The sequence below is a fragment of the Lucilia sericata genome, unplaced genomic scaffold (genome assembly GCF_015586225.1).
Source record: "Lucilia sericata isolate MDLA Ls3-8-SP2 unplaced genomic scaffold, ASM1558622v1 Contig000012F_arrow, whole genome shotgun sequence".
Classification (NCBI taxonomy): Eukaryota; Metazoa; Arthropoda; class Insecta; order Diptera; family Calliphoridae; genus Lucilia; species Lucilia sericata.
In genome coordinates, this window is record NW_023994051.1 from 1,273,641 (window position 1) to 1,295,649 (window position 22,009).

The following is a 22,009-nucleotide window of genomic DNA, read 5'->3' on the forward strand; positions in this document are numbered from 1 at the left end:
GTAGTATTTATAAAAGAACATAAAGAAGATGAACAAAATTAACCCATTAAAAGATTTTCGTAAAACACTAAATCCTACACACAACTTGCTTCTTTTTTTGTTTTTTGCCAAGTGTTAATAACAATTGAGGCTGAAAAATTCTTTACACTCTGTGGCAATGTAGAATATAATATTCGTACAATGTCTCTAATTTTATGACTGTTTATAAGAGTTTTATATATACGATTTTAATCTCTTGACATTTTTTTCTTCTTCGTTTTTCGACTTGTGTTGACTGTTTGTATTCATTTTAGTTGTGGCTCTCTGAAGAAATGTACAAAAATATAAATAAATTTTAAAATAAAGCATTTTTTTTAGATGCATCATTAGTAAAACCAACACTCACAACAACAGCAACAAACAGCTAGAGACAGCAACCACACAAACAAACAAACCAAAAACATTGGCAACAGCAATAACTCGATATAAAAGATATTTTTATATATAGACAAGAAATCTCAAAATAATCCTCATGAATACAAATCGACATATGAATGCTAAAACACATTTATTTAACATTTTGTTAAAAATAAATTGTATGAATTGAACAAAACTAACCAAAATAACACATGTGTTGGTATATTAACGCTCTGATGACTGCTGTAGGGTATTTAAAAGGAAAAAAATCAAATTTTCTGAAAATATTAATAAAATTTGTCAATTTTTCAAAACCCTGAAGTGGACCAAACACTTTTTTTTTGAAGAAAAAAACTTTATCAAATATAAATTCCTTTAAATCACTTAAAAAATGTGTTCTTGATTCATGCTTCACAAAAAAAGTCTCTTGGCAAAGCTGTCAAAATTCCAAATGATGCATAAATAAAAACATCATTTTTCGACTTCCTTTTATAGATTTTTCTTGCTACTTTTGCTGTGTTACAAGTATGCTAAATGTCTAAGTATAAAACTAAACAAATACATTATAATGTATAAAAGAACAAAATTTATGTGGCAAAAAACAACAGCCAAGTACAAACAAAAAAAGTTTTTAAAACAAAAAGAAGAAGAAGAAAAAAGTAAAAATTAAAAGAATTTTATAACATGATGAGGTGCCTGAAATGATGAGATTTTTAATGTGATTTCGCGCGCGCGTCTTAACTAAATGGCCACAGAATTAAATACAAAAACAAACTTTGAAGCAAAATTTCTTTTTTAGCACACATAAAATAAAAATAGTTGCCACAACAAAAATACTCTCTAGAGTTTAGAGTTAAATTACTTAAAAACCTAAAGGACCTAAATGACGACTGCCAACCAATGTTGCAATAGACATAAAGTCTCTTTTTGTAACATCACTTAATAAAATTTTTGCTAATGATCATAATGTTGATGTTGATAATGAGCATGATCACTTCTTTTTTTTTTTGACTTGCAATTATATAGAGTGTGTGTATTGCTGTTGCTGCATGCAACATATAGAGTACTTAAATAAGCTGCCTGCTTTATGGTGTGTGGTTATGGAATGTAAAACAAAAATTGTGGATGTTAAAACATCGTAAATTATTTAAATGTCAAAGCAGACCATTAAAAAACAAATCCACAAAATTTTTATGGTTTTCAGTAACAGTAGTTGTCTTAATATTTTTTTGTTATTTTTTGGTTTCTTTGCTGCTTGGGGAACATCTAATTAGATCTAGTGTCAGTTTTTTTTGGGGAGGGGGACAGCTTAAATATAATAACAACATATTTAAGGCATATGTTTCAGTTTTCACAAAATTAAGAAGTCTTTAAAGAAATTATGAATGATACTTAAATAAATATTAAGGGTTCATTGGTTTTAATCATTTGGTCGTTAGCTTGTTATTTAAAATAAGAAATAATATGCTGGCTTTTAATTTAATAATTAAGCAAATATTTTTGAATGCCTGAGATTTATATTAATCATATAAAAATATGTTGCTTAATTAAAGACAATTTTTAGTAAATTTTTTCTTAGCAACATGTTGCTGCAACATTTTAAAAAAACTTTAAAAAACAAGTTAAATAATAAATAAAATGCAATAACAATAAAATACACTTAAAAAAAAAATTTTAAGAAAATGTTGCTAGAAATTTTAAGCAACATTTGTCTTATAAAAAAGACAAAACATCTTAGATTATTATTAAATCCAAATAAGTAAATAAATATTTTCTAAAATTTATACTTAGCAACATGTTTTTTTTTAAGACAAAAAAATAAAGCAACATGTTGTAGCAACAAAATTATAAAACTACACCATATTCTTAGAACTTTTCTTCAAGGCAAATTACCTTCAAATAACCTTAAACATAAAAACAAAATTCATTTAAAGATTAACAAAAATCATACGTAAGATGATGAAAAAAAAGTAAATTAAGTATTTGGTAAATGTTATAAGATTAAATTGAATATAATTTTTGTTCGACATCTAACGTATCCATGTGTGTGTGTGTGTGTGTGCGAGAACAGTGCTATGTGTCGCAGCATTTTAAAACAATTTATTGTTTAACAAAGCAGGTATACAACTTTTTAACAATAATTTTTTTATTTTATTCTTCTTCTTACGTTCGAAATTTTCGTAATCAACGTTCTTCGGTACACAAAATGACGTTAAACATTAAATGCGTCGTTGTTGTCTGTTTGAAGATTTGAAAAAAAAAAATTCTTTTCATAACAAAACCAACAACAACAAAAAAATATATTCATTGCTTTTAATCTCTTTTGTTTAGAGAAATAATTTCATCTTGTTCTGGGTTTTTGTTTTTGTTGCCAGTTTCTTTATCAAATGATAAAAAATGAGTTCAAAACTAAACCTTTTTACGGGTATTTAAAAATGCTTTGTTTTTCCACAAAACTTGTATTTATATACAGGAGAATGACACAACCCTTAAAGCAAAAGGTTTTGAATTTCTTTTAATTCTTCAAAAGGCATTGTTGTTTAAATCACAACACAAATAAAAAAAATCTACACAACAGGATTCTTTTTTTTTCGCCTCTAGTTTGTTTTGAAAAGATTTTCAAACCGTAAAAAGAGCAATATTTAAATGGTATTGTTCTTTTTTCTTTGTTGAAAAGACTGCCAAACTCCATGTGCAACATATGCAACAGTTCTTTTTTTATTTCTACTTAAGGTTAATTGTTAAAAATCCAATTTCTTTTTTAAATAGGGAGGAAATTTTGAAAATTCCTTATTTAGTTTTGCTGAGGGTATGAAAAGATTTTTTCTTACTTTTGTAGAAGGTGTAAACTGATTTGCTATTAATATTATTAAGTTTTTTTTAAAAGCTAAAAAGGGCTTTTTGTTGAAATTGTTTAAACTGGAAATTTTTCACACTTTTGTTAAGTTGTTTATTTGAAAGTATGTTAAAAAATAACATTTGAATACTGCTCCATATATATATAATTAGACATGGCCATCAACAACGGCAGTTTCCATCAATTTGTTATGAAAAAAGAAAATTATTGGAAATTTGGCGCCTTTTCTTCTAAGTTTAGAAAAGTGTTCATTACCAAAGAGGACAAATTCTTCTTCTGGCTCTGCTGCTATTTAGTTTGTTTAATTTTCAAAAAAAAAATTTCCCAATTCTATTTGATTTCTTTTCAAATTTAGTGTTGATTGATGTGGGCTGCTGTTGGTAGGTCAAAAAAATGTTTTCATTTCTTTTTCAAATGTATATAAAGTTGTTTACTTTAGTGTAAATTTGTGTTTTTCTTTTTAATTTCTTTACGTTTATAGACCTCAAGAAAAAGTATAGAAAATACGGAAAATTTTATTAATTGAGTATAAAAAATAACAACAACAAAATATATAGCAACAATTTTCGAGAATAATCAAAAACAAAAAATAATGTTTATTAAACATGCTTAAGCTTTAATAAGCTATAAAAGCTTAAGCAACATTTTGTTATATAACAAACAAACGTAGAATTTCTAATGATCAAGCCAGCAACATGTTGCCAAGGAAATATTAATCTTTTATAGTTTATTAGTTTTATTTCCAAAAAAACAAAATAGCATTTAAACTAAAGAAATAAGAAAATGTTGCTGAAATTTTTAAAACTTAGCAACATGTTGCTGAAAGTTAAGAAACATATATAACATTTTATAATAAAACTTAAAATGTTTAGGATCTGTCTAGCTTTTTTTTAATATATTTATTTTTAATAATATTTAATTTAGTTTGTGACGGACACATGTTGCTAAACTTTTTTTTTCTAAATTAATTTTATTAAGTTTAAGGTTAATCATTTTTATATAGCGATTTTTTTTATTAATATTTTTTTATTTGTATTTAAGTGTTAATTAATTTTTTGTTGAAAAATCTTTTAATTTTTCTATTTTTTTCTGTGTATTAGCTACATGCTGTGTGTATTTAGTTGTTAAAATGATTTATGGATTTTTAAAAACCTCCAAACTATTAAAGAAAACACCAGATTTGTGCCAAAATTTAAAGAAAAAGAAAATTTTTCTTTCCTTATTATAATATATGTTGCCAGCAAAGAAATGCTGCAAATTGCGTGCAATATTGTTTACGCTAGTTTAGAGACAAAAGAAAAACACACTCATAACAAATGAAACAAAAAAAAAAAAAAACGCTAAGACAATTTTATGACTTTTTGTTGCTGAAAACCAGTTTAACAACTTTAACGTTTTTATATTGTATTTTACTTTGTATTGATCTCACAAATATAACCAACCAGCTTGTATCACCACAACAAATTCAATGTTGCCAGTTTTGTTTATAGTTTTCTTTTGGGTAGACTCTACTCTAAGCACCCCAACATACAATAACAATAACAAAAAAACCAACAATAATTTAGGCTTTTCTTATCAGTGGAACAGAGAGCTTCAACTTTTTGTACTTTGGCTGGTTTGTTCTTATTTACATGAACTCTAATTGCTTTAAAGCTGCGCGCGCTGTAGTCTAGAATTAAAATAATTGTTATGTTTTAAAAAAGCAGGCTTTAAGTTTTATAACCTATAATCAAATATGGTCTACCTTTAAACAATGGTGTTTCTACTGCTCTCACTGGTAGATATTTTTATATGTATGTAGGTCTCTCTCTTTTTCATAATTTTTTCCTTTAAATGATTGATGTTTTTTAATTTTTCATATTTGTTTGTGAATTTATTTAAATAAAGTTTTAAAGATTATTAAATATAACAGGGGTTTAGTTTTACTATTTAATACTATATAGTAAAAATTCATATGATTTTTTTTTTGGGGAATACACCTTAATGATTTATGGCCCATCATTAGTCTCACATATGTTTTCATTGCCTTCAGTTATGCTTCTCTCTTACTCTTCTCCTCTTTATGGTTCTTTAAAACAGTTGTTTTGGTTTTTTCAGTTTATTTTGGCGAAATAAAACATAAAAATTATACTTTGTTTATATACATTTTTTGTTATTGATGTTGCTATACTTTGGGGTTTATTTTTATTATTGTTGTTGTTGTTTTTTTTTTTTAGTTTTTTATTATAGTATACGACTACGAGTGTATCTTCCTTTTGAATTTGTATTTAATGTTAAAATGTGTTTATACTACTAGGTGGCATTTTATCTATTTATTGCTTTAGTGATTTTTATCTAAGTGTGTGGCTTTTATTGTTGTAGTATGTTTTTTTTTTGCACAAAAGAACTGGTCTATATAAAACTAAACCAAAATACCAAAAAAAAAAAAAAAAATGTGTATAAAAAAGATTTTCAACATTTTTTTTATGACATCAAGTGTATACAAATGTTAAATTTCCCTTTGGTAGGCTTAGAGTGAGTGTTGCAGTCAGTATAGTAGGCTTATCTATAGACAGGGATTTCGTCAGAATTTTCTTTTTTTTGCAGTTGTTGTCGTTTTACTTCCAGCTAACAAATACTTAAACATTTTATTATATGAAAACTAAAATTTTTTTCATACAAGAGAGGTATTAGTCATGCAACACTAGGAACTATACATGACATATTTGTAGTAACCAAAAAAACAGGTAGTTTTGTTGTCATACTCAAAACAAATAACACTTTTTTTAAATCCTGGTATTTGAGCTAAAATATCCTGCTGTTTTGTTTCGGTTTTAACTACTAATCTGGAAAAAATATGGGAGGTCTTTGGGTAAAATCCACAACAATCTAGTTGTACGATAAGGCAACATGTAGCTAAAAAGAAATTTCTAAATAAGAAATATATGTTTCTGTTACAAAAATTCTAAAATTCTTTAATATATGTAGTTTTTTTTTATTTAAAACTAAGCTTTTAAACTTTAGCAACATGTTGCTAATACTTAAAATGTCACCACTAAACAACATGTTGCTTTACTTATCTTACTTTATTTATCATACTCAAAACAAATAACACTTTTTTAAATCCTGGTTTCAGAGCTAAAATATCCTGCTGTTTTGTTTCGGTTTTAACTACTAATCCGGAAAAAATCCTAGTTGTACGATAAGGCAACATGTTGCTAAACAGAAATTTCTAAATAAAAAATTTATGTTTCTTTTAGAAAAATTCAAAAATTCTTTAAAATAGTTATTTTTTATTTAATAACAAGCTTTTAAACTTTAGCAACATGTTGCTAATACTACAAATGTCAACACTAAACAACATGTTGCTTAACTTATTAAGCCTTTTTTTAATATATGAAAAATATTTGTTACTTTTTCCTAGTTTTTTTTTGTTTAATTTGTTTCATTGCTCGTTATAAATCTTATTTAAAATTTAAAAGTCAGCAAATCACCATTTGTGAAAATAATTTGTGACGTTTGTTGTGGTCAATTTTTAGCCACAATGTGTGAATTATATTTATGTTGCCGTTAATTATTTAATATGATTTATTAGCCAGCAACAAAAACTTGAAGCTGCAACATTTATTATTTTGTGAATGTTGGTCTGTCTGTCCGCCTGGTTAAGCTTATAAAAGATTTTTTTTTTGATATTATGATTTAATGCGTTTTATATTACCACGTTAAAGTTTTCGCAGGTTTTTTTTTGACAAATTACTTGATTAAAGGTTAATTTGTGTTAAAGAGAAAAATTGTGATTTTTTTTGTTTGTGATTTACGTAAAACACTTTAATGTATAGATAGAGATATTAACAAACTAACAATCTATATATAAATGTTTTTGTTTTGTTTTTTTTTTTTTTATATTAAAAGCCATCATAAATTTTCATAAATCTTAAAAACTAAGGCACATGTCAAATCACAACATGGCGTATATAAAAATGTGGCCAGTGGTGGTAGTATTAACTACAAACAAATTGTTAAACTACTGGTTTTTGTTATTAAATTTGTGGCTTTTGCAGTAAATTTATAAAATTATAAAAAAAAGTAGCAGCCATTAGCGCTTAAATTCTACTACTTGAGACTTGAGGTTGTCAATAATTGTTGGGATTTTTTTATAACTACCCCCATCATAAAAGACTTTGCGTAGTATTTTTGTTTTGTTTTGCTGATTATACAACTTTTGTGCTTGGTGCAGCACTTCCTAAGACGTCATAAACTGGGTGTTTGTTTGTGTGTGTTTAGAACTTTTGCCAGTGTTTGGTCAGTTGAAAGTCATAAAAATTATGAATCAAATTTTAAAATTTCTTTTTTATTTATTTTTGAGTTTTTTTTTTTCTTCTAATACTCACGTGATTAAATGATAAGAAACAGAAATACTTAGTTTTTTTGTTCCCCAAAAAAAAGTGGCGCCTAATTTTTTTTTCATATTTTAACAATTAATATTGTAATGTTTGGTGTGTAGTTGTTTGGTTCTTTAGCGTTAATTGTGATATTTAAACTTATCTTTATTTTATCTTTTTTTTCGGTTAGATTTTGTTACCAAAAAATAATGTACAAATGAAAACAAAAAAATCTAAAATTAACAAACATAGATTAAACTGGTGTACAATCATAATTAAACACCTACTTTTTTTTGGGTGTACAATATCATGCTTTCTTTCAAGAGTTTTTTTTTAACTACTTTATTGTACATAAATACACACACACATACACTTGTTACATACCTATGTTATCTTTGATTTTTTTTAAGAAAATAAAAACAAAAATGTTATTAAAGATTATGGAACAATGCTATTATTAGAGTGTTTAAATGTACAGCATATGCCAAATGTAGTGCATCAAATAACGTCTCAGTTGGCTTATAAAATCATAAAGATAAAGATTTGTTTCCAATGTACGCAGTGCGCTTTAGTTTACCTTTTTATGATTGTTTGTTTTTTAGTTGTTTTCTAAAGTAGTAACAAAATAAATAGCTGTTAGTAGTAGTTAAATGTAACACCCTAAATAATATCAAACAAGCGCTTAGCTATCATACCAGTTATTCAAATTAAAAAAAAGCTTGCCTACTTATAGGCTAAAGTTAAAAATATGGCCTATTATTAGGCGTTTTAAAAAAAATAATTTCTAAAGTTTATATTTATATAAACAGTAGACTGTTTTTAAGTCGTTTAAAACCTACCTCAACAAACTTCCCCTAACTTCTTAAAACACCTCTTTGACCTTAAACTTTTCACTACACCAAACATTACACCATATTACAAATACCTGAAAAAACTATTAAATGGTAATAATACTACTTCTTATTTGTAATAAGTATTTGTTTAAAGAATGGTGTATTACACACATAAACTGTATATGTATTTTCTACTATTATCTTTACAATGCTCTACTAGTAAAATGCTACCTATAATGTACTATAAACAATATTATTTTTATAACATATATTTTTTTTAGACGCGACAGTAAAAACTTAGTTAAACATTAACCATCATAAAATTTCAACAACTAAACAACAAGCAAAGAAATGATAATTTTTGTGTAACTATTCCATTTAGTAGCGCATTCAGATATATATAGAGAACCGGAGACAAATGTAGGAATCATAATAATCATAATAAAAAAAAAACGACACAGTAAAGCAAATACGGCTGCCAAAGTCAATATTTATTTAAAAATTTTCAAATCTGTTTAACGAAAAATAAAAGTCGAGTTAAGTTGAGATTTTTTTTATTTCAGTTGTACAAGTTTTTTTTTTTTTGTTCAGGTAAACAGTTTATGGTCATATTTATTTTGATAAGCACGATTAGTAATTGGTGTGTAACTGTAAGAAGAAACAAAAAAAAAAAAAAAAATTATAAATATGTACAAGAAAGATACACACATTTTCAAATGCACTTTCACTGTCATTGAAGAAAAATAAAAGAATAAATTCATGTGTTTTTCTGTAAACATCCGGGAGTTGAAAGGAAAAATGTTTAAAGAAAAACCATGACAAAAACAAAAGATAAAGAAAATTTAAATTTATAAATAAATTAGATTAAAATTATGACAAATATACAATTCTTAGAATTAAGCAACATGTTGCCGCAACTTTTAGACTTGGAAAATATATTTTTTATACATTTTTATATAAAACTAGTAAACTTTTTCGCATAATTGTATGAGTTTTAACTCTGGCAACATGTTGCTGCAACACTAGTTTATATTGGCAGGGTTCAGTACATTGATCCCATTGAGCTGCAAATTGAAAAAGTTTATTTAAAAACTATAATATTTTGTTAAGTAATTAAAGAAAATTAGATATATATCGCGACAATAATAATATTTTAAGCATTAAGAAACATGTTGCCGCAACTTTTAGAATTGAAAAATATGTTTTTTAAAATCTTTTTATATATTTTTATATATAAAACTGGTAAACTTTTTCGCATAATTGTATGAGTTTTAACTCTGGCAACATGTTGCTGCAACACTAGTTTAGATTGGCAGGGTCCAATACATGGATACCTTTAAGCAGCAACACTAAATGAAGTAAAAATTAAAAAAGTTTATTTAAAAACCTTAATATTTTGTTAGTTAGTTATATTATAATATTTTGTTAAGTAATTCGAGAAAATTATGTATATATCATGACAATAACAATATTTTTAGCATTAAGCAACATGTTGCCTTCAGATTTAAACTCAGAAAATCTTTAAAATTTTGTATATAACTTATTTAAATATACTTTGCTACATATAGCCATTATTAATACTAGCAACATGTTGCTGCAACACAAAATGGTTTCAGTACATTGATCTTTTTAAGCTGCAACACTAGATGAAGTACAAATTGAAAAAGTTTATTTAAAAACCTTAATATTTTGTTAAGTAATTAAAGAAAATTAGGTATATATCGTAACAATAGGAATATTTTAAGTATCAAGCAACATGTTGCCTGTAGATTTAAACTCAGAAAATTTTAAACATGTTTTATATAATTAATTTAAATATATTTTACTACATGTAACCATTATTAATACTAGCAACATGTTGCTGCAATATGAATAACAAATTAAAAGTCATAACATTCGAATTTTTACGTATTTTTGATTTTTTCCTTAGTAACATGTTGCCTAACATAACTTTGTTTTAGCAACATGTTGCCAAACATAATATTTATAAACTTTTTATATTAATTTTTCATCTCTTCTCTTTAATTTTACAGATCAGATCACAAAAACCCTACTACACAGCAGATCCCGAAGTCGATTCACTGGTAAGTATTCATTTTAAATAAATTTACTCTATAACTATAAACAATAACACCTTGACCCACAAACAACAACAGCAACAACAACAACTTAAAAATTGCTGTAGTTAAATGTTTATTTTCTATGTTCAAACAAATTTAATTCAATTAAATTTAATAAAAAAAACTCATTTTTTCTAAACAAGAATTTAAATAAATTTGTCACAATGTTACTTTTTTTTTGCTGTGCTTATTTAAAAAAGAGAACAAACAAAAAATGTGATTGAACAGAAAAAAAAAATGTTTGTAAAAGTTAATTTTTTGTATTATTTTGAAAAATTAAATAAATAAAAAAAATGTCTACAACAAGTTCAATGTCATTTAAAAGATTTTATTTTAAACAGCTAAACCAACCAACCAGCCAGCCAAGTCAGCCCACATATGTTAGAATATTAAAGAAGCTTAATTTTTTTAAATATTTTATATATATAGTTAGATGTGTAATGTTTTTAAATTAACTAGATTTTAACAAAAAAATAGATTTTTTTATTTTTAGTTAGTTATAAAGATTTTTAAACTAATTGCTTGACAATTCTTTTTGTTGTTCTCTACAGTTGTTATTTTTTTTTTTTTTGTTTGTTATTGTTATCATTAACTTGACACTTGAATACAAATGCAAATCAAGTAATTATAATAATTTTATGGCATTTATTATGACTTGTATTTGTTTTAACTCTTTTTGTTAATTTGCTATTTTGTTGTATTTTTTGTTGTTGTTGTTAACAACAATCATTTGAAAAACATTTTAACGTTTGTTTTTCTCTATGCATATGAAAAAAAAACCCTTTTTTGTTGCAGTCCCTGTAACTAAATGTTGCTGGCTGAGTTGTTGGCAAATAATTTTACATCATAATAATAATAATAATATTTGCCAGTCACACAGTCCCAGTGAATGAGTGAGCCCGCCATTTATGGTATATATTATTAGTTTATTACCAATTTAAAGGCCAAGAACATGCATTAAATTGTAGCATGTGAATGAAGTTAAACATGTAGTAAAAAAAACCAAAACCATTGATTGTTGTTGTTTGTTGTAAGTTGTTACAAACAACTGCATACAATCATATACAATATACACACCGTTTTACTTAGAGCAGTTTGAGCTTGCGTATAACAAGTACTTTTAACTCATAAATCATTTTGTCGTCGTAAAACATCATGCATGCATGCTGCTGCTATTGCTGCCGTTGATGCTGTAGCTGTATCAGTTGTTTAGTCCAATATTGCTTGCTATTTCTGCCTTTTAATACAGTTGTGATATTGTCTGTTTTATTTGGTTTGTTTTTTTGCTCTTCTAAATTTTTATATATTTAAATGCTTAAACATTTAGTAACACATAGTTACTTAATATACAATATGTTTTTTTTTTAAATTTTTATAGATTTTTTTTATATATTTTTTGCTCATAAAAAATCAAACCAAACAAAAAAAAAAAAAAAAATAAACTTAGTGTCATATCGAGTATTTGTAAACAAATTTTTAATGACACTTCTTGACTTTTTTTTTAAATGATGCGATCGTAAAAAACAGCTATACAACAGCTCCTCAGACATATCCCTAGAGCACAAGATGAGTTTGTTTTATTACTTGTGGGTAAAGTGTGTTTTTGGCTTTCATTTGTTGCTCATTTGTTCTAAAAACTGTCTAACAGACTGGGGGGATGGACGGACCTAGTGCTGTTTAGTAGTTTGAGGTTTTTGAGGTAAAATCGTAAAAATGTCATTTAAGTAAAATCATAATATTACAATCATAAAAATTCTATACAAATAAAAGTGATATTTTAATTTACTAAACAAATGTTGTTTGTTGTTGTGTTCAAAACAAAATATTTCTCTAAAATAAATAATAAAAATTTTATTTAAAATCCGGTTTTGTAGAGTTATATTTTTTTGTTTTGGTTTTTGTTTTGATCATCATTCCTTTTTTATTAAAAAAAAAAATATAATTTGTTTTTTTTTCGTTCATATTACTTGTTTTAAACTATAGATTTAATGTTTTTTGTTGTTAACGGTTAGAGGTCAAGGTGTTTGTGTTGTATAGTAATTTAATTATTTAAAAAATACATATTTTTTAATCAATCTTTTATGTTTATCTATCATTACAGATGGTGCAAGCAATACAAGTACTTCGGTTTCACCTTTTAGAATTAGAAAAAGTAAGTATTAATCTAAATTATTAAATAAAATCTCCAGAAGTACAAGAAAAATGCCTTAAATTTAGAGAATATGTACAAAATTTAGATAGCAACATGTTGCTGAAACATGTTGTTAACAATTTAAAAACATTTCTAATTATCAACAGATATATTTTAATATATTTGTTAATTAATAGCTTTTTTTAAAATTTTTAATTAATAGCAACATGTTGCCGCAACATAAAGTTATGTTTAAATCCAACTAAATTTGAAAGAAAATGAAACAAAAAGTTATGTTTAAATCGGATTAAATTTGCAAGCCAATTAATTCAAACCACGTTGAATGAATAGACAACTTTGCAACATGTTGCTAAAACCTTTTCTTATTTTGTTTAAAATTATTTAAAATTTCTTATATTTCATTAAGAAACTCCCACATTAATAACTCTTTAATTAATTTTATAACTTCCCTATGAGATTTTTTTTGTATAATTCATATTTAAATTAATTAAACTTATTAGTGGTCAAATTTGTGGACTCCAAATGGAGGTTAACTCCCCTGGCTTAAAAACCAAACTATGTTGAAAAACACCAGCAATTTATAACATTAAAAACTACTTAAAATGTCTCTAATTTAAAAATTATAGTAGTTTTCGTTTGGTTCCCTTATTTGTATATTTTTTCAAAATTATTATAATAAAAACAAAAAACAATTAATATACAAATTAACAGAATTTTGTGCACTGAAAAACTTCACGCTTAATAAATAAAGCTCTAACTTTCTTTGTTACACAAACAACAATAGCACACTCTGAATTAGTAGTATTTTCAGACTACAACATCCCCCTTTTGTTTAAGCCATTGAGATTGTTGGAAACAAAAAGGAAATTAATTAAACAAATGTTAAGCAAAGCATGACCAAATGAAAGAACTACAATGTTAAAAAATAAAATAAACAAAAAGAAACTATTTTTGAAAATAAAAATTTTCGTTCCCAAATCTAAATAGATTTCCTTAATTTGTTTTTATTTTAACTAATTTACTTAAATAAGTAATTATGTTAATTTTTTCTTAACTATTTCAAAATTTGAATTTGAATACTTCTTAAAAAACCCACTTGCTAAGACTTACGACAACATCTCAGAATCAAGTTTCTTAATATGTAGTTTGAAAATTTTTTATATTTTTTTGTTTTTATTTTAATAATTTTACATTTTTTTGTAATTATTTCTATATTTGTTTTGTGTGTTTAATAATCTTATCTATAAAAGGAAATCAAAAACAAATTTTTAGTGTTTTTAAGATTTTTATTTAAATTAGAAAAATAAATAAATTGTTTTACAAAAAAAAAAAAACTTGATTTTGTCTAGAGATTAAAAAATTACACAAATAACATTATATATAGAAAAAATAATGAAAATATTTTAACAAACATTAGTTTAAGCTTTAAATGCCAAGAGCGAGAGTGGAAAACTTATTTAGAGCAAATTCCACATAATTTAAAAAAAATAAAGAAAAATATAAAATTTTTTAAAAAAGATCTTATAACTTTAGAGAATTGTAGTTTAATATCCATCTATGAAACACTTTTAGCAACATGTTGCTGAGATTTAAATGAAATATTGCATATGTTGCTAGAATTCTTTCACATTTGTATCTTCCGTTTGCGTTTAAAATGCATCATTTAAAAAATGAAGATCTTATAATGTAGTTCAATATCTTAGAAAAACTTTTAGCAACATGTTGCTGAGATTTAAATGAAACATTTCATATGTTGCTTGAATTCTTTCATATTTGTACCTTTCCTATGCGTTTAAATGCTTCAATTAAAAAAAGATCTTATAACTTTATAGAAATGTAGTACAATATCTAAGTATAACTTTTAGCAACATGTTGCAGACATTTAAACTAAACATTTCATATGTTGGAAGAATTCTTTCACACTTGTACCTTTCGTTTCGTTTGCGTTTAAAGTGCTTCACTTAAAAAAAAGATCTTATAACTTTATAGAAATGTAGTTCAATATCTGAGAAACACTTTTAGCAACATGTTGCTGACTTTTAAACTAAACATTTCATATGTTGCTAGAATTCTTTTACATTTGTACCTTTCATTTCGTTTGCTTTTAAAATGCATCACTTGTTTCTTTGATTTCATAATTTCTTCATTAACTGTGGCATTTTGTAAAATATTCTCCACTCTGTCATAATTTTTTCTTATTAACTTATCACGAAACAACAACTTCAAGCCACAAATTATCATTGTACGACAATTCGATTTGAGATTGTTTTTTATTGTACATACTACTACTTTTTTGGTCTCTTTGCCTTTAACGAAATAGTTAACATACCACCCAAACACTGGCTGGTAATAAAAAGGAATTTCTTTAGTTGAATTATTTTCTTCAATTCTATCAACTCCACTCCTCCTCCTTCTCATAATACTGCAACTACTACTTCTTCATCTGATCACAAGTTAAAGAATTGTTGTGTGTTGTGAGTTGTTTTTTACATACATAAATTTAACATTAAACAAAAATGTGACTGACTGGTTGGCAGTCGGTCTGTCTGTCCGTCCGTCTATCCGTCTGCTGGATTCTCTGGGTAAAAAAAGGCAACCGGCTAGTTGACCAGCCATCCAGGCAGGCAGCCAGTCAGTTAGTTTCCTTAGGAAAAAGCCAACCATTATACTGTACTGCAATAAAGTGCATTTTTATATACACAAATACTCACGTTTGTAATGTAACAGCAGACAATGACAATAACGAGTCATTCAGCCAGCCAAATAAACCAACTAACCATCCATACAACCATTCAAACAAACAAACAGCCATTCAGTCAGTCATTGAGTCAGTCAGCATTTTGCTCGCTTAACATGTCAAATTCAACACTTGACAAATTAATCAAAATTATCATTAACAATGCATCAACACACTGTTTCAAGCAACAGCAGCAGCAATGATGATGACGATGATGCTCTTGCTGCTGCTGATGATGATGGTAGTGATGGTGCTGCTGATGTTGTTGTCGTATGCAATTGTTGCTGTTGTTGTTGCAGCACATGATGATAACAATGATTCCAATGGTTATGGGCTGCTTTTACTGGCCAGACATGTTTTGAACACACACACACACGCCAAATAATAAACGGGAAAAGCAAAAAAAATAAAACGTCCTGGGCTTTTTACAAAAATAATAACAATAACAACCATAAAGAAAACATAACAATTTATAAAATGCATAACAACTGCAAACTTCCAACAAACGGCAGCAGCCCAGCAGTGAGAGAAAAAATAGCATTTAACAAACATGCTTTGAATTGTTAAAGAACTTCTTTTGATCACTCAAATAGCACTGGACTTTGTCTTTCTTTAAAAAAACAACAAATCATAAAATTAATAATTATTAAGTTTTATGAGAAAATTTTTACAAGCCTTTTGTTAGCACTTGTTTATAATGCCAGAAATTTTTCGAGTGTAAAATTATAAACTTTCTCAAGTGTGTTTACTATTGATTTAACAATTTTCTATTTTTGTAAACATTTTTTTGTTTTAAATTGTTGCTGTTAAGCAGAGTTTAAACTAAAAAGGCTAAAAAGGAAACTTTTGTTTTGGTTTTTACTTGCTGGCTTACTTTAGCCAAAACCAGTCTTATGTTGAGTTTTTTTTTCGCTTAAAACTAAACAACAGTTAAGACCTCTATTCCAACTCCTGGCCACAGCAGCAACAGCAAAAAAAAAAACGGCAACCAGGCATGTGTTTTATTGTTTTTGTTTTGGTGACAATAACATTGACCGCAAACTTTTTGGTAAGACTCTCTCGCGACAGGCTTAAATATATATAAAATTTTTTTGCTTGGCGGGATGACTGGTCAGTTAAATAAAAAATTGTGTAGAAAAAATATTTTAAACCAGTTTGACAAGTTCAAAATGATACACACACAAAATATTTAACAGTGACACAAAAACAATTTTTTTCAGCCTGCTTAAAGCCTGATAAAATAAAAAAAAAATACTGCTGTTTTTTTTTGCTGTTTTCCTTTATTCATTATCAATTGAAAGCTTAAACTTTTTCTTCTTAATGTTATATGTTTGTGGTATCAACACAACTCTCTCAACTCCCCACATTATCTTGAAAATTTTATCAAAAACATTAAATCCACAAACAAAAAAATAACTGAACACACGTATAGCACAAAAAAATACAACTCTGCATTTAAAAGTTTAAGCATAAAACTTACACGAACGCAGACAGAACACACTGTTCGCCAAAATACACAAAAACAAAAAAAAAAAAAAAACGCATTTGTGAGTGAGTGCCGGTATCTTGTGGGTACCAGCGGCTGGGAGCAGTGAGTAGTTGTATGATGTGTTTAGCCATGGTTACCATTGTTGGAATGATTCCTTTAGGCCAATATGCATATGAGTTGCAAAAATTTAAAATAAGACAAGAAACTGATGCATATTTATGCCAATTTTTATGTTACAGCCGGCCAAACAGCCAGAACCTCCAACCATTGTCAAATAACAAAAAATAACCGGCCGGCTTAATTTGCCTTAACTATATACATATATATAAAAAGGGTTTACTTTACTCTGGCCAAAACAATGCGCCATTTTTTACGCTAAAAAGAAAATAGTGAAAAAAACTACAAATTCAAAAACCATACGCAAAAACTAATTTGCATGTCTATCATGAAGTTGATGGGTTTTTAAAAAACTATAGTAACAAAAAAAAAAAATAATGTTAAACTAAATTTACATAAAATTATACTCGTGTAAAGTAAAGAATTCCAAGGAATATAAAGTTAATAAAGAGCTTTTTTTTAAGCTCAAACAAGAGTCAAGTTTTAGGCATTATAAAATTTAAAGCTGTTTTTATTTTAAGCTTACGCAAAGCAACATAATTGTTGAAATTCAAACTTTCTTGTTTTTGCCAAAATTTAAGCTTTTAGAAGCTTTTGTGCAAAGAAACCATTTTAAAATAATAAAATTTTATTTTTAAGGCATTTTTCTTTTAAATTTATAATTATAATATAAAAGCTTTTTTAATAAAAGCTTTTATATTTTAGTAGTTTAAGTTATTTTCATTAACATTTACCCTAAAACTAAAAGCTTTTAAGCAAAAATGTTTTTTCCCAAACATATAACTGGAAAAGCTTTTGGTTTTTTAAACGAAATTTCAGAAAATTTTAATTTATATTATTAATTATTTTAAGCAGCCTTTTAATTTAAAAAAATACAAATATTCTATTTAATGTTTAAAAGCAATAAATTTAACTTTGCACCATTAAAAGAACCCTACACCAACATTATAATAATATATATAAACAATTAAATTATAATGCAACTAGAAAAACTATAAGAAAAAAACTAATCAAATCCCGTTCTTTTTTTCTTCTTTTTTACTTTCCGCCCTGCACTTTTTTTGCAACAAAACAAAAAAACCAACAACAACTACTACAACTACCTACAACAAACAAAATTCGATTACGATATGAAAAAAAAAATAGGTACATGAATTATGCGATAATTTCTGTCATCGATATATATCATGTCTAAAGGGTAAAATGCCAATAGATTTAGTAATTGACGAACGGGACACCACCAAACCACCAGAATTGGGTTCAGCTAATGGTGAAGGAAGAAGTAATGCCGATTCAACATCACACACCGATGGAGCTAGTACACCAGACGTTGTGAGTACCCCCTTCGCGGGAGCACATGGTCCTATATTGGCGAGCTACAATGCGGTGGTGCACCCATGTTCGTAGTACGATAACGACCTTCTTGCAAAAACGAAGCGGGTGCTCACAATGCCCTGGGATTAAATAATTAAATAAATAATAAAAAAAAATAACAAAAAAAAAAATCTAAAAAAATTAAACAAAAAACAAGTGTAAATTACCAAAAATTTTAAAAGAAATTATAAAAATTAACTAAAGCAAAAAAGTAAGAAAAAACCATAAAACCACGTTTTAAATTTATAAAAATCTATATACAAACAAAAGAAAGAAAAGATTGCAACACGTATAGCTTTTACCACTGACCAACATTAAACAGGCCACAAAAAAGTTTTTTTTCAAGTGATTTATTACTATTGAAGCTGTGTTTGTTTGTTCGTTTGTTTGCCACAAAATATACTTACACTCGAAACAAAAAGTGCGTAAAATACAAAACTATTTTCATTTATTTGTTTTTAAGTTATATGAAAATTTGAATTGGATTTTTTTTATTTTTTATTTATTTTTGAAACAAGCGAATTTGGTTTGAAAGGATAACAAAAGTGCAAAGTTTTTAATTTATTGCAGGTTTTACTTTTTGCCAAATTGTTTTTAAGAAATAAATTAAATAAAATAACTATACGTGCTGCAATTTTTTTTTGAAATTGTTTATAAAGAGAAAAATATTTTTATAAGGTGGTTAAATTTTATGATTTTTTAAGAAACAAAAAAAAAAAACAAAAATATTTTTTCTGGTGAAATTGAAGGCAATAATTAAAAATATTTAAATATTAAATTGACAAACAAAAAGAAACAGCCATTTAATTATTAAACTTAAAATAAAAAAAAAAATATTTTTGTTTTTTATATTATATTATGATAAAAAAAAAAGAAACAATCATAATTATGTTAAAAAATCCTAAACAAACAAAACAATTGTAAAAAGTACCGCAACTTTACAAAACAAATAAGAAAAAAAAAAATTAACTTATAAACTTAAAATCAACTTCGTTTTTGCAAGAGGCCCATATAGCTCGCCAATATAGTATACTATTTATATATTTAAAACAAAATTTTTAACATTTTTATTTAGAAAAGAAAAACAAAACTAACCTAACTAATATTTGAAATATTTACAATATGATTTTTACTAACTAACCCACACTAACTTTATTTTTTTTAAAGCAGTTTTTAAAAATTTTTGATTTTTAACATTTATTTGAAATTTTAAAAAGTGGTTATAAGTTTGTTGTTTTAACAAAATTTTGTTTGAATTTTTCCTAAATTTAAAAAAAAGGAACCACCACAGGCACAACAATTTAAACCGGTGGAACAAACTTATGCCAGTTACCGCATCAAAAATGAGGCCGACTTTTAGTTGCCTTTATTTCTAACAGTTTATCAAACCCATAATTTACTTTAAAATACGTAACAAGAAAAAAAAAAAACACAAAAAACCAAGTATACGATTTTTTCTAAAAAAAACACACTCTTTAAAAACGTCCTTTTTTCAAAAGTTTTTTCTTTTTTTAAAGAGAAAAAAACTTGCCAAAACTTTTTTAATATAATTTTTTTCTTATTTTTATAATTTAAAAATAAAAAAATACACTTACACACAAAAACAACTTAAGTTCAAATAAAAAGTATACGAATATTCTTAAAAAATAATATTAAACAAAAAAAAAAAAAAAACTAATAATTTATTATAAATATTTAACAAAACAAAATAAGAAAAAAAAACAGAACGTGTAATATATTAATTAACAAACAAAAGTATTTATTAAAACTAAACGTTTTACATTTACAAAATGCAAATAATTGAAAACAAAAAGAAAATCCTTATAAAAAAAGTAGTATTTTTAACGCAAAACAAAAAAAGAAAAACTTAAACAATTTCCTTCTCAAACAAAGAAAACGATATACGTAATTAAATCTATTAATCGTTAAGATAAATAGAGACTTCCTTATTAAACTAAAACAAAAACAAAACATAAATTGTTTTTAATTTTTTAAAAAAATTAAACCAAAACTCTTTACTTACTATAACTAAATAAATACTACTACTTACTACTATTTACTACTAAAGTACTTAAAACTAAAACTAAAAACTTAAACTAAAACAAAAAAGGTTACTAAACTTTAAAACAAAACTCTATAAATATATGTAATTTAATGAAAAAAAGAAAAAAGCTTTTGATAAAGCTTTTTTGTCTAAGCTTTTTCTTTAAAACAAAAACTCTAGTTTATAGGCAAAAAACGTTAAGGTAACAAAGATAAAAAACTACAATTTTGAAAAGCTATATGGGCAGGATAACAAAAACAAAATATTTAACAAAAGTTTTAAAAGCTTTCCTTTTAAGTTGCTTAAACACTCTGCGTTTACTTTTTGGTTTAAACAAATAGTTGTTGTACTTTATAATTAAAAACCTAAAAATAATTTTAAAATTATTGTAAAACTCTTTAAAAAAATCCCTCTACCCCCCCTTTAAAGGGGGAAAAAGTGTTTTAATACTTTTCCCCTTAAACACAAAAATTATACGATAAAAGCTTTGCTTTATTTTACTTTTAATTCAAGAAAACTTATTAAATAATATTATTATTATTATGTATACAAAAACAAAAAATAATTTTAAATTAAAAAATCTTAATACTTCCTATAAATATTTTCATTATTATTTTTTTTATCATTTTAATTTGTTCATTGTTGTCTTTATGTTATTTTATATATAAATATAAAAACTTAAAAAAAATCTTAAACAAAAAAAAAAAAAAAAATTACAAAAAATCCTGAAATACGTAATATTTTATTAGGTGATATTTTATACAATTTTTATTTTTTTATTTTTATTAAATTACTTATACATATATAAATATTAAAGGTTTTTATTATTATTTCCTTTAAACTTTAGTTTTTAGCAAAATTGTAATAAAACGCAATCAAAAAAATCATTATTTCTTTTTTATAATTTAAAAAAAATCAAACCCCCCAATCCCCCCCTTACTAAAGTTATACGAAAAAACAAAAAAAAAATACATTTTTAAATGTAATAATTTTAATTAATTTGTATGTATACTAAAACAAATAAAAACAAAAATATATATATATTAAAAATACAAAAAAAAAATTAATATAATTAATATAAATTTATTATTAATCTATAAAAAAGAAATGAAAAAAACTGAAAAAAGAAAGTTAGCCAATAATTAAAATATATATATATATTAAAATAATATATTTCAAAAATAAAACAGAATTATAAAAAAGAAAAAAAATATCACAAGTTTTTGTTATTTTTTTAAATATACTATAAGTCTTAAGGCACCCAAGGATATGGATTTATATATGGATTGTCTCTGGAACGAACTTAAAAGGATTTCTTCAATGGATTGAAAATGGATGACAATAGCTGCAAGTGGATTTATGTTAATACTTAATTTTTTATTAAAAAAAATTTACCCAAAATGAAAATCTTCGCAGAAAATTAACTTTTTAAAATTTGTATAAAAATTTGTGTTTAAAAGCAAAAATATTAAAAAAAATTTGTTAAAAAAACACTATTCATGGTATAAATATGTATTCTGAAAATCAAA

General features: G+C 25.3%; 1 protein-coding gene across 4 annotated transcripts in view; it reads left to right on the top strand.

Annotated features, from left to right (window-relative positions):
• Window positions 1-22,009, top strand: part of LOC119604243 (homeobox protein homothorax) — a 160,595-nt gene that overhangs the window by 21,314 nt on the left and 117,272 nt on the right. For all 4 annotated transcript variants that reach the window (XM_037956744.1, XM_037956734.1, XM_037956758.1 and 1 more), the window contains exons 4-6: window positions 10,481-10,531; window positions 12,669-12,719; window positions 18,209-18,394. In XM_037956744.1, the coding sequence (XP_037812672.1) occupies window positions 10,481-10,531; window positions 12,669-12,719; window positions 18,209-18,394 (288 nt within the window). The remainder of the gene's footprint in view (window positions 1-10,480; window positions 10,532-12,668; window positions 12,720-18,208; window positions 18,395-22,009) is intronic.